A 16,035-nucleotide genomic window follows, 5' to 3' on the forward strand; every position below is an offset into this window, starting at 1 on the left:
AAATAGTTTTTTTAAAAATCAATAAAAATAAAGCAAAACATGTCCTCAGATGAGGATTTTTTTAAAAAAATAAATAAAAAAGACTAAGCCTTTGGTGAACTTTATATAACTTAAAAGGCTATTTATTTTACCATTACTACTGCTAGTAATAGCTCTGATTTTTTGAGTATTTAATGTGCTAGACATAGTTCTAAGTACTTTAGTGCACTATATTTCCTAATTCTCCAACAGTCATACGAATGTGTGTGAAGCATTTTACCAATTTACATATGGATGAAGAAACTGAGATTCAGGAAGATTAAATTTCTCAGATATGACTCCATCTAACTCCAAATTCAATGCTCTTTTCATGGTAATTTAAAAGCATTTTTCATGGTACATCTAAATTACTCATGTTTACTTGGAAATTATGTATATGTTGAATTGGATTTTCATTTAAAATATTTCTTAGTTTTCTGCATATTAGTAGTTTCAGGTTAATAACAATATAAATAATTTAATTAAAATAATTATATTTTTAATTTGGGGAAAAAGAAAAAAGCCAGAAAATATGAATAACTGATTTAGCATTATGTCTTTGCCTATAAGCACTGTAAATACGCATTTATTTTGAGAAAAACAACTTCTTTTCATTTTAATTTATAATTTTAAAAGTAGGTATAGAGGGTTTGGCTGTTTGGAAATTCAAAAGACTATTTTATATTTTGTGTGTTTTTGTGTGTGTATTTTTTAAGGATCAAGTTGCCGGTGAGTGGGTTATGGAAAAACAGGACAGAATCCACCCAGGTTTACAGCCACACAGCTCTGGGTCTGAACCTTCCCTGTCTCGACAGCGACGGCAGAAGAAAAGAGAACAGACTGAACACAGTGGGGAAAAAGGACAGGTTGGACGAGATCTCTTGACAAAGTCATTGTGCAACTGCTTGGGAAGTAGGAAGCTCAAGTTCTACTTAGAATGATTAGCAGTTGCCAGATAGTCACCCGGGAAATGCAAGGAACATTTAGAGGGGTGACAAGGGCAAGATATTAGTTTTCAAATGTCAGTAAGTTGGATGCAGAGTAAGGATTTTGTCTTTTCCAGCAAAGATGGACAGATTGAGAGTTAAAGAAACAGGCTAATGAGTACATCTGATTCTCCCTGTTATATTGATGAGCAGTTTCTCCCTCATCTTCTGTATACAATCATGTTGACATCTCATTTCTTTTTTTTTCTTTAATTGAGATATTACACCATTTCTTGAAGTAACTTTTATAGGCACACTCTCATAATACTTCACTTTGGCAGAGTTTCTTCCCCCCAAAATTCAGTGTTTTGAAGTTTTTGAGAGCAAATCACTGTTGAATACATAGGAAACTTACTAATAGGGGTACTTTGGAGGTGGGTTATCATTATCATATGAAACTGATAATTTCCCCCTCTTTTAAAAATATTTAAGTTCCAGGAGGCTCTGCCACAACGTTTGCCTTCTCTTCCTGCTGTTGTAAAAGGCGATGTCACATTAACCCAAAAGGATGCTGAAAACCAAAATAGAGTGATCACTGAGTCTGTGAGCAGTTCCAGGAGCAGTGAGATGTCATCATCAAAGGTTTGTGGGGGTATATGTCAGATTAAAAAAAAACCTATAAAGCTTTTTGGTTATGAAATTCTGCATATATTGTGAAGTTTTGTATTAAAATATCTTAGCCCTACTTTTTGCCAAACACTGTAAGGAATAGATATGTGATTCTTAGTAGAAGCACTAATGAAGTGGACAGACTCTAAAGTTCCAGAGATGGTCACTTATGGTTAACTAGGAGGCCAAGTAGATTCTGAATGGAGGAAATGCAAAATTCCCCAATTGTCCTTCCAAAAATGAGTACAGTACTTCCTAGAAACAGGGCTGCTGTGATCGGTCCTAGCTAGTAGCTGTAACCCTGATGCAGACTGGTCTGTGCAAGGTCTTTCCTATAGGGCTACATGATACTTCATGCATTATAGGTGTTGTAAGAGTGGTGAGAAGAAATGGAAATAACTCTGACTTTCTTTAAAAGGACCGACCATTATCAGCAAGAGAGAGGAGGCGACTAAAGCAGTCACAGGAAGAGAGATTCCCCTCAGGTAAAGTTGTTCTCTTTTCTTCATCTTTTGGAGGTTTGACTCACAGACATAAGTATTGGTTCTGATTGTGAGGTGTTAAGAATTTTCAAGCAATAGTAATACATTTTGGAAACTGATTTGGAAGAAATTTTGAAATTTCTTAGTCAAGCCTTTAAAAACAATTCAGCATAGGCTGTTGGATCTGGAACTTGTATTACCAGTGGAAGAGGATTTTAAAAAGAGAGCAAGAGGGCTTTGAGTTGCAGTAATTCCTGGAAGGTTTCAGACAGGAAATCGAGTGTTTAATTTGTTTGCATGTTCAGAGTCTGCTGGTCATAGAAGTGCTGTTTTCTCAGGAACAGAGAGAGGAACTGGGAGAATCGTGGTGCCTAGGGCTACATGCCGTGATCACTCCTATTACTATTAACTAAAGACAGTACTGGCATTTCCATTTATTGAATGCTAATTAAGTTTCATGCACCATGGGAAGCATTTTAAGGGCATTATCTCAATTTATATTTACAGTAACTGTCAAAAGTAGTCAGCATTATCCCATTTTGCAGCTGAAGGAACTGAGGCTCAGAGTGGTTAAGTATCTTGCTTAAGATCACAGAGCTGGTTGACCGAGAGCTCAACTTTGAACTGAAGTGTCAGATACCAGAGTGATGATAATATGCTATCTGAGTTACTTCTGGACTGGTCCTTGCTGGGTTATCTCCCAGACCCAGTGCAAAGCCCTCTTCTGTTGAGGCCAGCCCATCACAAACCACTGCTGGGGATGGTCCCTTTTTCAGGCCCTTCAGTGAGGAGAGCTTCTGTGAGCACACCGGGGCCAGGGCAGCCACAAGAGGAAAGCCAGCTCACCCCTGCTCCAAGGTTGTCTTCTGACCGAAGCTTTGCTCAGGTACATTGCTTAGCTCGAAGGAGAAAAGGTGGACGTGTCTGCATCTGGCAAGCCTAATATAGTAAACCTCATACATACCAGTTCCAGGGCAAGATTTGTTTCCTTAACAATATTCTGTGATTTAGTCGTTTCACTAATTGAGATGGTCCTTTCCATTTTCCAAAGTTGTAAGGTTTGTGTGTAATTATATCAAATAATCCTTTAAAGTGCTGTATTTTAAGAAAGTGTCTCACATATGAACAAACTGAGGTTGCTTTTATTTAGGTGGCGTTCTATCTAGCTTAAAATGCCAATATTCCTTATGGTACCAGCCCTCTGCTTAGGAGTTGGAATACCAGAATTGTTTGTCCACTCTTGTCTGGAAAGGAAATGTCTTCACAGCTGAGACTTTCCAGGGCCTTATAAAACTTCACCTTGATGTTCCTCAGGCTTCTCTTGTGGATTTCATGGGTGAACTGGGACATGATTTGGGTAAAATAACTTCAATTTTTATATCCATTAGTTTCTCCTGTTAAATTGGATCTAAGTGCACAATCTAGCTAGACATTGCATCTAAGACCTTTTCATTTATTGCATTCTGGTTGTGTTGTCATGTGGAATTTTGTTTTTCCAAACTTTAATAGAAAAGGGAACTTACCCATTGTTTCTCTGAGGAGGAGTTAAGTTCTTCTACAAGTTCAACTGATAAATCAGATGGGGATCCCAGGGAAGGGTAAGTTCTTTTTTTCTCTCTCTTCATAAAGTGTTTCTGTTTGAATTAATCCTAAATGTATATTTATAGTAGTAGTCAGACCTGTAGTATTGTCATTGCTAACATTATAAATGGTTTTTTATATATGCTAGCATTAAAAATATCTCTTCTGAAAAAAGCAACCATGTTTGATACATTGTTGCTTGGTATAAAAAAGAAAGGCAAAGATTTTTTTTTAAGTTGAAACTCTAAGTGTGGCCTAAAAGTTATTCTGGAAGGAAATAGAGGTTTCCTTCAAACATCTGACGAACTGTAATTAATAAAAATAAAAAAATTAAAAATATCTCTTCTAATGAGCACATCTGATTTTCATTCAGAATTTTATTAATGTCTTCTAATGTTTTTTGGACCCCCTCCTGCCTGCCTTTTTGAGGATTCTAGTTACATTATTAATTATTTAAAGCTGTCCCATAGCTCACCAATGGTATTAATATTTTTAGATTTTTTTTGTTTCATTTTGCATAGATTCTATTGCTGTATCATTGAATTCACCATTCTAGCTTTTCTTCTGTGGTGTCTGATCTGTTAATACCTTCCAGTGTATTTAACACATTGTGTTTTTCATTTTTAGGAGTTCACTTTGGGTCTTTTTATTTTTTTTTATCCTCATCTGAGGATATGTTTTTATTGATTTTATTGATTTTAAAGAGAGAGAGACAGAGAAACATTGATCAGTTGCCTCCTGTATGTGCCCTGACTTAGATCAAACCTAGGTATGTGCCCTGACCAGGAATGGAACCAGTGATCCTTTGGTGCACAGGACAATACTCCAACCACTGAGCCACACTGGCCAGGGCTAATTTGGGTCTTTTAAAATATCTTCCATGCCTCTCTTTAATATTTAATACTTTTGTTTACTTTGGACATATGGAATATATTTATAACAACTTTATAGTTATTACTTATAATAACTTCAATGTCTTTATTTACTAATTCTATCACTTGTGTCACTTCTGGGTTTTTTTCTATTACCTGCTTCTTTTCACAAATGTGTGCTATTTTCTTGCTGCTTTTCATGTTTGGTATTTTTGACTGGATTCCAGACATTGTCAATTTTCTCTCATTAGAACATGGTATTCTTATATTTCTTTAAATATTTTTGAGCTTTGTACTTGAGTGAAGTTATTTAGAGATAGTTGGGCAGAATTTATAGAATTCTGGGGCTTCCTTTTCCTGGCTCTCCCCTTTCCAAGATTCCTCTCTCTTTCTAGTGGCAGTGGTTGTCTTGAACTGTGTCCTTTGGTTCTGCAGGCCAGAAAGACTGTGGGTTTTCTGTTATACTTTAGCACCTGTGGCATTCCCTTAGGATAAAAGGTGTTGACTTCCCTCCAGAATCTGCTCGCAGATTTTGTACATTCTCCAATGCCTTCATATAGTTGATTTCTGTGTCCTGTTCAGCCTTTATACTTGTTACTTATGGAAGGGTCTGTCTGCAGGAGCATGCTTGGCCATTTGGAAGCAGAACTTCCTAAAGGTTATTTGGTCATTTGGCATCTCATTTTTTATTATTTATTTATTTATTTTTAAAATTCTTGTTTAAAGTATTACATATGTCTCCTGTTTACCCCATTGCCCTCTCCCTGGCCACCTCCTCCCTTGGCATCTCATTTTTTAATGAAAACTTTTCATGAAGTCAATTTAATAATAATAAGGGGAATTTCTTTTTTCTAGGAAAGGTCATTCAAGTGAAATGAGTGATTTGGTACAATTGATGACTCAGACCCTAAAATTGGACTCTAAAGAGAACTGTGAGGATCTCCCAGTACCAGATCCAGTGTCAGAATTTAAACTTCATCGGAAGTATCGGGACACACTGATACTTCATGGGAAAGTTGCAGAACAGGCAGAGGAACTCCATTTTAAAGAGCTACCTTTAGGTGATCAGTTTATTCTTTTACAGCAAACTGGAGAGCATGTTTATTGGAGAAATGTGTCAAACCAAGGAGCAGCTAATGCTTGCAAATTGTTTTGTCTTTTTATTCTTTCATTTGGATATCTCCATAAAAGGTATATCTTGTTTTATGTAACAGTTGTGTTCCTGAAAAGTTGCATGAAAATTGATTTTTAAAAATATGTGTAAATAAATACATGTTTGGAATTTTTCACATGAATTCTCTTCAAGTTAGACAGTTGTGCATTTTTAAGTTTAGGAGGTAATAATGAGACATAAAGCATAAATTCATATATAGTCATACCTTGTTTTATTGTGCTTCACTTTATTGCACTTTGCAGATATGGTGTTTTTTACAAATTGAAGGTTTATGGCAATCTTGCATTGAGCAAGTCTATTGATGCCATTTTTTCGCAGGCTCAGATGACAGCAATTTTAGCAATAAAGTATTTTTAAATTAAGGTATACACATTGATTTTTTATTTTATTTTTAATAATTTTTACTGATTTCAGAGAGGAAGGGAGAGGGAGAGAGAGATAGAAACATCAGTGATAAGAGAGAATCATTGATCGGCTGCCTCCTGCACTCCCCACACTGGGGATCGAGCCTGCAACCTGGGTATGTGCCCTTGGCCAGAATCGAATCTGGGATCCTTGAGTCTGCAGACCGATGCTCTATCCACTGAGCCAAACCAGTTAGGGCCACATTGATTTTTTAAAACATCATTACTATTACATACTTCATTGACCATAGTATAGTGTAAATATAACTTTTATATGCACTGGCAAAACCAAAAATGCGTGTGACAAACCTGCAATATCTCTGAAGTATGCCTGTATACATTTTAGTCATTGAAAATACATGAAGTCATTAAACTAAACTCTTGTCAAAATGAAAAAGATCTCAACATGACAAGATTTTAAAAAAACAACACATTGCATTCTTCTTGCTGCCATGGTGAAAGTATTCATTTTTCCCTGTCTTTGTTATTACTTTTAAGCTATCATTCCAGGTTCTGAAAAGATCAGAAGAATAGTTGAAATCTTGAGAGCTGATGTAGTCCAGGGCCTGGGGATTCAGCTTTTAGAGCAGGTATATGAACTTTTGGAAGAGGAGGATGAATTGAAGAGAGAGGTGAGTGTCCTATTAGCTTTATCAGCTGCTTATGCTGTACAATTTTTTTAATAGCCTTTTGAAATATAATTAACATTCCCTACATTTTACACACTTAAAATGTACAATTCAGTGGGGTTTTTTAGTATATTCAAAGTTGTACCACCGTTACCACAACCAATGTTAGAACATTTAATTACTCCTTAAAGAAACCTTGTACCCATTGGCAGTCACTCCCCAAAGCCCTCCACCTCTGAGCAACCACTAACATTTCTGTCTCTATAGATTTGCCTATTCTAGATATTTCATTTAAATTGAATCACACAAAATATGTTGTCTTTTGTGATTAGCTGCTTTTACTTAATACATAATCCATGTATCACATACTTTATTCCTTTATATAGCCAAATATAGTTCACTAGAGGCCCAGTGCACAAAATTTGTGCACTGTAGGGTCCCTAGCAGTTGCCAGCTGCTGTCCGCGTACTCCCTCCTTTCCTCCGGCTGGCCCCGCCCCCTGGTCGAACTTTCAGATGAACTCCCAGTTGAGGGGACAATTTGCATACTATGCTTTTATTATATAGAATTATATGGCTATAGCGTGTTATGTCTATCTGCTTATGGACATTTAAATTGTTTCCACTTTTTGGCCATTATGAATAATGCTGCTATGAACATTCATGTATAAGTTTTTGTGTAGACATATATTTTCATTTTTCTTGGGTATGTATCTACGAGTAGAAATTGCTGAGTCATATGGAAAGTATATATTTAGCATTTTAAAGAATGGCCAGACTGTTTTCCAAAGCAGCTTCCTCATTTTATATTCCACCAGTAATGTGTAAGGGTTCTAATTTCTTCACATCCTTGTCAACACTTGTTATTGTCATCATTTTGGTTATAGCCATCCTAATGGGTCAGGAGTATTTTCTCATTATGGTTTTGATTTGCTTTTTCCTAATGAATAATGAACATGGAGAATCTTTCATGTACCTGTTGGCTATTTTATATATTTTTTGGAGCCATGTCTATTTTGATCTTTTACACATTTTAAAATTGTTATTTGTATTTTTATTGTTGAGTTGTAAGAGTTCTTTATATATTCTGGAAACAAGTTCTTTATCAGATGCATGATTTGCAAAAAGTTTTTCCCATTCTGTGGTGGTTTTTTCACTTTCTAATGACATTGTTTGTGCCACAAAAGGTTTTAATTCTGATGAAGTTTAATATATCTGTTTTGTTGCTTATGCTTTTGGTGTCATATCTAAGAAGGCTTTGTGTAACCTAAGATCATGAAGATTTATTCCTATGTTTTCTTCTAAAAATTTTATCATTAGCCTGGACAGTATGTCTTGTTTGTTTGGAACATTGTCCCATGCACCAGAAGGTGGTGGGTTCAATTCCCTGTCAGGGCACATGCCTGGTTTGAGGGTTCAACCCTAATTGTGGTGTGTCAGGAAGCGGCTGTTCAATGTTTCTCTCTCACATCAATGTTTCTCTTTCTATCTCAAATCAATGAAAACATATCCTTGGGTGAGGATTAATAATAAAATAAATAAAAGGGTTTTTTTAAATATATTATTTTTATTGATTTCAGAGAGGAAGGGAGAGGGAGATAGAAACATCAATGATGAGAGAGAATCATTGATCAGCTGCCTCCTGCACACCCCTTACTGGGGATGAGCCTGCAACCCAGTCATGTTCCCTTGACCGGAATCGAACCTGGAACCCTTCAGTCCGCAGGCCAACAGTCTATCCACTGAGCCAAACCAGTTAGGGCAAAATAAATAAAAGTTTTTGCATTTAAATTCTTACATGAGTATCATGATAAATCTCGATCTGCCCTGTTCCCTCCCACCCAGGATGTGAATCATCCCTTTGTCACCTGTCATAGTTAAATATTTTTTTCTTGTGATGAGAACTTTTATGATCTACTCTTAGCAACTTCAAATATACAATACAGTATTATTAAGTATAGTCACTGTGCTATACATATATCCCAGGAACTTATTTTATAACTGGAATTTGTACTTTTTGATCATCTCTACCCATTTCCCTCACCCCCCACCACTGGCAACCACCAATCTGTTCTCTGTTTCTGTTTGTGTGTGTTTCTGTTTGTTTGTTTTTTTTCATTTTTTTTGGTGTGTTTTTTTGCTGGGGGGGGGGAGGTGGGGTGCAAAAATAGTTTAATAGGTTCTACCAAGCAGACCAATAGGGGAGTGGTTAGGGGGTGATCAGGCTGGCAGGCAGAAGTGGTTAGGGGCAATCAGGCAGGCAGGCAGTTGGGAGCCAGCAGTACCGGATTGTGAGAGGGATGTCCAACCAACAGTTGGACATCCCCCGAGGGGTCCCAGATTGGAGAGGGTGCAGGCTGGGCTGGGGGACACCCCCCACACACACACGAATTTCGTGCACCGAGCCTCTAGTTTCTTTAAATATTTTCCTACTTCTTTCTTTCTTTTTTTTCTCTGGTCCTCCCATCACACCGGTGTTGGTATGCTTAAATAGTGTTCCACATTTCTCCGAGGCTCTGTTTATTTTCTTTACTCGCTGTCCCGTGGATTACATAATCTTTATTGATATATCTCCAAGCTTCCTTATTCTTTCATTAGTTCAAACATACTGTAGAGCCCCTCTGGTGAGTCTTTTGTTAAATTGCAGCACTTTTTAATTCCAGAATTTCCATTTGGTTCTTTTTATAATTTATTTTTCTTTATCAGTACTTTGATATGACATTATCATCATACTTTACTTCTGTAATCATGACTTTCTTTAGTTTTTGTGAACATGTTTATAATGGCTATTTTGACATATTTTTTCATTAAATCCAACATCTGATTGTTCTCACAGGCAGTTTCTCTTTGCAGGCTTTTTCCCCCCCCCAGTGTACATGTCATACCGTTTCTTTGCATGTCTCCTAACTTTCTTTTGGAAACTGGAAATTTTAGACATCTATATATATAAAAGACTAAGTGGCTGTCCAGCCAGTACATATGACGTACACTGGCAATTTAAAAATAAATGAGTCGCACGTTCACGATACTTATAAAGCTCTCGCTGGTGCCAGTCGCATGTGTGTTTTAACTTTATGATACTATCTTATGTATACTATTTTGACATGTAACTTTTTGCAGTAATGTAATTACCACACGAATCTTCTAATTAATTTCAATATGAACGAATCCGTGCACTGGGCCACTAGTGTTTTTGTAACTTTGGTTACTGGCCTCCCTGGGAGTGAGGGTTGTTACTGTTATTCAATTGTTCAGTAATTAGCTGGATTATTTTAGTGGGGTCTATTTTACCCCTTCCTCCTTTCCCTACAGTGTAAAGCCTCTGATATTGCCCCTCAGTGGGTGCAACCTTGGGCATGTCCACAGCCAACTTGGAATGACAGCGTTTGGGAGAGCTCTCTTGATATTCTCCTTTTCCCTGACCTCACCCAGCTGTTAAGGTTTTTTAGTTGTCAGCTGATTGCTCTGCTGTTTTCCACAATGCCCTGGGGCATAAATTGTGCTACAGATTGATCCAATCAAATTCAGTCTCCTTTGAAGGGATAGTTCAAAAGGTCAATGTTTGAGAATGGTTCTGACCCCAGGGAAGGTCCTCCGAGCTTGTTTGTTTGTTTCCATGAAAGTAGCCTACAATTTAACCTATATATCCAATGAATCTACAGTCTCCTCCCCGTTGCCTTTCACCACTACCTCCTTCTTTTTGTTTTGTTTTGTTCTATTGAGAACACCTTTAGCCTTGAATTTTCCATAGTCTGCTTCAACTGAAGTCAGTTCATTTAAGAAAAGATTCCAGGTAAAATCTCTGAGCAAAGCTCTGGAGTTGAGGTGTGAGGACAATTAGCATGCTTGTTTCTGAGTGATATCCCTACTTTAAAAGTTCTGTGGGCCTGGCCTGTGTGCTTCAGTGGTTGAGCATCGAACCAAGAGGTTAACCAGTTCAATTCCCGGTCAGGGCACATGCCCTGGTTGCAGGCTCAATCTCCAGTAGGGGCCCATCTTTGATGTTTCTCATCAATATTTCTATCTCTCTATCCCTCCCCCTTCCTCTCTCTCTAAAGTCAATAAAAACATATTATAAAAAATAAAACCTCTGTGGGCCCTAGCTGGTTTTGCTCAGTGGATAGAGCATTGGCCTGTGGACTGACTGGTTCTGGATTTGATTCCAGTCAAGGTCACATGCCCTGGTTATGGGCTATCCCTGGTGGGGGGTGTGCAGGAGGCAGCCAGTCTATGAGTCTCTCTCTCCCTGGAGCTTTCCCTTCCTCTCTGAAATCAATAAAAATATATTTTGAGAAAAAAAAAAGCTCTGTGGGGGTAAAGGGGCTTCAGTCTGGTCTCCTCAGCATGCTTCACCCACTCTTGGGCAAAGGCAGATTAGGACTCCACTATTTTCAGTGTCCTGTACCCGAGGTCGAGCCTCCTTCCTACAAGTCAAGCTGGGTGTAAGAAGGAAACTCCCACCTCTTGGCTGCACTCTTCCAAAACGTACCAACAACAGGTGCTGGGGGCAGGATGAGATAGATATTCTGATGTCCTGCCTCTTCCAGGAACATAGCCTTCTGACTGGAAGTTGGGGGAAAGAGCCCTGTTTTGTTGGCTTCACCAGGCTGATGTACTTTTTGTCTCATTAGGGCTGGGAGTGAAGAGGTAGGCAGTTGATCTTAATTCATATACTACAGATTCTCACCATTCTTATTTTTAGATTATCTTGGGGGGTGGGAAGTATCTTTATTTGCTGTATGCCCATAGGGCCATTTTCAGAGATTTTTCCATCTGCAGAGCTCCTTGTGCTGTCCTACCACATGCGGAACCAATTAGGTTTACATTTCAATTGTTACATCTCCTTTAATATGGAACAATTACCCAGTCTTTGTTTTTTACTACCTTGACATTTTTAAAGAGTATATGCCATTAGGCCCTGAATCAAGACCAGTGGTTTTTTTGTAGCTGTTGGTTTCAAACAGGAGCCAAGAGCAATGTCTTCCTGTGGTTTGTTGGCCATTCAGGACCCAGTGGGAATGGCCAATTCAATTGGAAGAAACATAGAAGAAGAAAAAAAAGAGAGTATATGCCATGTACTTTATAAAATGCCTGTTGGATTTGTTTGACCTCTTGAGTAGATTCAGATTATGCATTTTTGGCAGGAATATTACAGAAGTGCTGATGTGTCCTTAGTACATTATATCAGGAGGTCCATATCTGTTTAACACATCTGCTAATTTCAGGCATTTTTTTCAACATAGTGTCACATAGATTTTCTTGATTTCTAGTCTTGAATTTTCTATATATTAATTGGTTATTTGTATTATTTTGTAAATGCCTTTGTTGAATTACATGTGGGATTGATTTTGTTGTTTTATCAATTCTGATGTTCAATAAAACACTAGTTTTATTGATTCTAAGAGCTCTTTATATACTAACATATATATATGTGTGTGTGTATATATATCAACATATATATATACATATATATATATATACAGTGTCCCAAAAAATGTATACACACAGCTGATAGTTCAGTTTTGAAAATTACATTATTTTAATAAACACTGCCTTTAAAAGGATTCAAAGTGTATGTATACATTTTTGGGGGACACCAGATATATATACACATATTTTGTTGTGGTTCTCATCTGAAGATGTACTTTCCATTGATTTTTAGAAAGAGTGGGAGGGAGGGAGTGGGGAGAAACATCAGTGTGAGACACACACATTGATTGGCTGCTTCCCATATGCACCCCATCTGGACCATGGGATCGAGCCTGCAACCTTGGCCTGACTGGGAATTGAACCCGCAACCCTGCAGTGCGTGGGCTGGCGCTCTAACCACTGAGCACACCAGCCAGGGGAGGACATCTGTATATTAATATATTTTGCATGTATGTTGAAAATATTTTCGCTAGTTTATTGTTTGCTTTTTAATTTCTTATGACTATTTTTTGATATCTTGAAGTTCAAATTTTTATATAAATATACTTAGTATTCACCCATGATATCCACCTTTGGTGTCATGCTTAGTAAAGCTGTTCTTCTAAGATTAGAGAAATATTTTTTCTACTACATACTGATTTTCTTTTTATGTTTCCCAAATAGGTACGTTTGCAAGAACATATGGGTGAAAAGTATACGACTTATAGTGTGAAAGCTCGCCAATTGAAATTTTTTGAAGAAAATGTGAATTTTTGAGAATTTATTCTAATCTGCTGCCAGAGCTAAAGACTTATATTCAAAAGTTTTTGGCTTAAATAGAAACAAACTTATAATGATGGTTGGAGGCTATTCACCATCTTTATATCTCTTGGGTGGTTTTTTTGTTTTGTTTTTTACTGGAAAAAAAAAAATGGGACAGACCAATGGAATATGAAGCAAACTCACAACAGAAAGAACCTTTGGCTGTCTTATTCTCTTCGTGAAGAAAAATCTGTTATAAGACTTTGGTTACTTACTGAGCCTTAAACCACCAATTTTATACCTAGAACTTTATTTTTTTAAGGTATTAATTAGCTTGAATACACGACCATATAATATTGGATTGAAAGTTTTATATTATACTGCAGTGATAAAAGCAATAGGAGAAATAAATGACGTATGTCCAGTAATACTACTTGTCATTGTTAATAACCTTAGGTAGTAGTTGATAAATTATTTTGGAAAAAGTAAATTCAAGGTTCTAGGAGTATATTTAAAGAACATGATGAAGTACCTAGTACTTGAGCAATTGAATTCCTCTTTACTGATGGACATTTAACATTGTATTTTCATGTAATATGCACCTCATATAAGAATTGAAACTAAGAGATATTTTGGCTTTGTAAATGAATGTTTTTATATGCTTTTTTTTTTTTAGATTTCTCCATGAGGGAAAACATTTCTTAAACACTTATTCCTTTTCCAGTTAAGCAATTTATAAGTAGAGTCCAGCTCCTTTTAGTTATGTTGGACATACTTCTCAAGTTTGGCTTCTTGTACATCAAGATATTGGTTGTCTTCCCATGTTTCAAATGTATGTTTATGTATTACCTGTAAGTTATTTATGAGGGGTATTGCCCACCTAGGAAACAGTTTTTATAAAATAAGTACTGATTAGTAAATTTTCACCTCTGTATTCAAGAGACTCTAAAAATGAATTCTGCTCCAGAAATGTTTTTTTTTTTTAATAATTAAAAATGTATCTTCTCGCCTGGCTGGTATGGCTATGTGGTTGAGTGGCGACCCATGAACCAGGAGGTCATGATTTGATTCCTGGTCAAGGTACATGCTCAGACTGTGGGTTCCATCCCCAGTAGGGGGCATGCAGGAGGCAGCCGATTGATGATTTTTCTCATCATTGATGTTTCTCTCTCTCTCTCTCTCTCTCTTTCCCTTCCTGTCTGAAATAAAAAAATATTTTTTAAAAATGTATCTTCTTCGAAAATATATACACACATAAAATACTCTAATGAAATGTTTCCTTCCTAGTCACTTAACAGATCTTTAATTACTGTTTTGCTAGGTGCTATTTCTGGAGATGGGAATATAGTGATGACTTAAACAATACTCCCTGTCCGTATAATGCTAGTAGCCTGGTTTCGGAGACCTCTTATTTTCACTCTGAAGGGTTTGTTAGAACTCAACTATAAAACCATCTAGTCCCAATGGGGGAAAAAAAGAGGACACCTGTTAATAGTTTCAACAGTAAAGATAAACACATCTAGTCCCAATGCCTAGATGGGGGCAAATCCTTGGTCTTCCTGAGCTATTCACCATTTCTTGCACATTTCAGAAATATGTTTTCTAACTTATTGAGGCCCGGTGCACAAAAATTTGTGCACTGGGGGGCGAGGGGGGATGTCCCTCAGCCCCGCCTGTGCCCTCTCGCAGTCTGGGACCCCTCGGTGGATGACCACCTGCTGGCTTAGGCCCGCTCCCCAGGGGGACTGGGCCTAAGCTGGCAATCAGACATCCCTCTGGCAGCCCGGGAACCCTTGGGGGATGTCCACTTGCCAGCAGGGAGCAGGCCTAAGCTGCAGTCAGACATCCTTAGCGCTGCTGAGGAGGCGGGAGAGGCTCCCACCACCACCGCTGTACTGCCAGCCGTCAGCCTGGCTTGTGGCTGAGCAGAACTCCCCCTGTGGGAGCGCACTGACCACCGGGGGGCAGCTCCTGCACTGAGCATCTGCCCCCTGGTGGTCAGTGTGTGTCATAGTGATCAGTCATTCCAAGTCATTCTGCTGTTAGGGTCAGTTTGCATATTATCCTTTTATTATATAGGACAGAGGCCTGGTGCATGGGTGGGGGCTGGCTGGTTTGCCCTGAAGGGTGTCCCAGATCAGGGTGGGGGTCCCGCTGGGGTGCCTAGCCAGCCTGGGTGAGGGGCTAATGGGTGTTTGCAGGCTGGTCACACCCCCTTCAGGATGGGGGTCCCGACTGGGGTGCTTGGCCATTCTGGGTGAGGGGCTGAGGGCTGTTTTCAGGCTGGCCAAGCCCCCCCGGCGACGGAAGCTCCCAGCCTCCCCTTTTTTTCTTTTATTCTGGGATTTATTTACCTTCTATAATTGAAACTTTGCAGCCTTGAGAGGAGCTCAGAGCCAACCAGGGCAGGCGGGCGGGAAGCTTGGCTTCCTCCATCATTGGGGCAACCAAACTTGCTTGCTCCAGCTCTGTGGCTGCTGGCCGCCATCTTGGTTGGGTTAATTTGCATATAGGCGCTCTGACTGGGCGGTGGGCGTGGCTTAAGGCATAGCAATGGTACAGTCAATTTGCATATTTGTCTTTTATTAGTGTAGATTGATATATTTGATCTATGTATTTCTGCCTTCCTTTTTTAAAAAACTTTCCTGACTTTTGCTGTATTAAAGTCTTTGCTCCCTTTTTCTTAAACTCACAGTTTGGAAGTCCTATATCCTGGTATTGAGAAATAGAGTATTACCTATAATAACCCTCCCCCTCACATAAGACCTTTAGAAGATTTTCTCTTCAGCCTTCTGGAAAATTTAAAAGGAATTTATGACTTCACTAGAGGCCTGGTGTATGGCATTAGTGCAATGGGGGGAGAAGAAAGGGGGGCGGGCCTCAGCCCAGCCTGCATCCTTTAGCAGTCTGGGAGCTCCTCAAAGGGAGCGGACCTAAGACGTCAGCCTAGCTTGTGGCTGAGCAGCATTCCCCCTGTGGGAGCGCACTGACCACCAGGGGGCAGCTCCTGTGTTGAGCATCTGCCCCCTGGTGGTCAGTGTGCATCACAGCGACCTGTTGTTCTGCCATTGGGTCAATTTGCATATTACCCTTTTATTATGTAGGATAGG

At 38.6% G+C, this 16,035-nt stretch overlaps 1 protein-coding gene and 1 non-coding gene across 8 annotated transcripts in view; both read left to right on the forward strand.

Annotated features, from left to right (window-relative positions):
- Window positions 1-13,939, forward strand: part of NEK4 (NIMA related kinase 4) — a 34,010-nt gene extending 20,071 nt beyond the window's left edge. For 3 of the 7 annotated variants that reach the window (XM_059663307.1, XM_059663312.1, XM_059663311.1), the window contains 8 exons: window positions 735-884; window positions 1,437-1,586; window positions 2,032-2,098; window positions 2,872-2,981; window positions 3,605-3,693; window positions 5,404-5,609; window positions 6,625-6,758; window positions 12,848-13,939. In XM_059663307.1, coding sequence (XP_059519290.1) covers window positions 735-884; window positions 1,437-1,586; window positions 2,032-2,098; window positions 2,872-2,981; window positions 3,605-3,693; window positions 5,404-5,609; window positions 6,625-6,758; window positions 12,848-12,940 — 999 coding nt within the window. In that variant the 3' untranslated portion in view covers window positions 12,941-13,939. Of the gene's footprint in view, window positions 1-734; window positions 885-1,436; window positions 1,587-2,031; window positions 2,099-2,871; window positions 2,982-3,604; window positions 3,694-5,403; window positions 5,740-6,624; window positions 6,759-12,847 lie in introns of all 7 variants that reach the window. The other 4 variants (XR_009448499.1, XR_009448500.1, XM_059663308.1 and 1 more) reach the window with 4 other exon arrangements.
- Window positions 11,667-11,800, forward strand: LOC132216006 (small nucleolar RNA SNORA2/SNORA34 family). Its single transcript, XR_009448689.1, has one exon. It is a non-coding gene; the product is annotated as a small nucleolar RNA SNORA2/SNORA34 family (small nucleolar RNA).
- Window positions 13,940-16,035: the final 2,096 nt, after the last annotated feature.

The sequence above is a fragment of the Myotis daubentonii genome, chromosome 14 (genome assembly GCF_963259705.1).
Source record: "Myotis daubentonii chromosome 14, mMyoDau2.1, whole genome shotgun sequence".
Lineage (NCBI taxonomy): Eukaryota > Metazoa > Chordata > Mammalia > Chiroptera > Vespertilionidae > Myotis > Myotis daubentonii.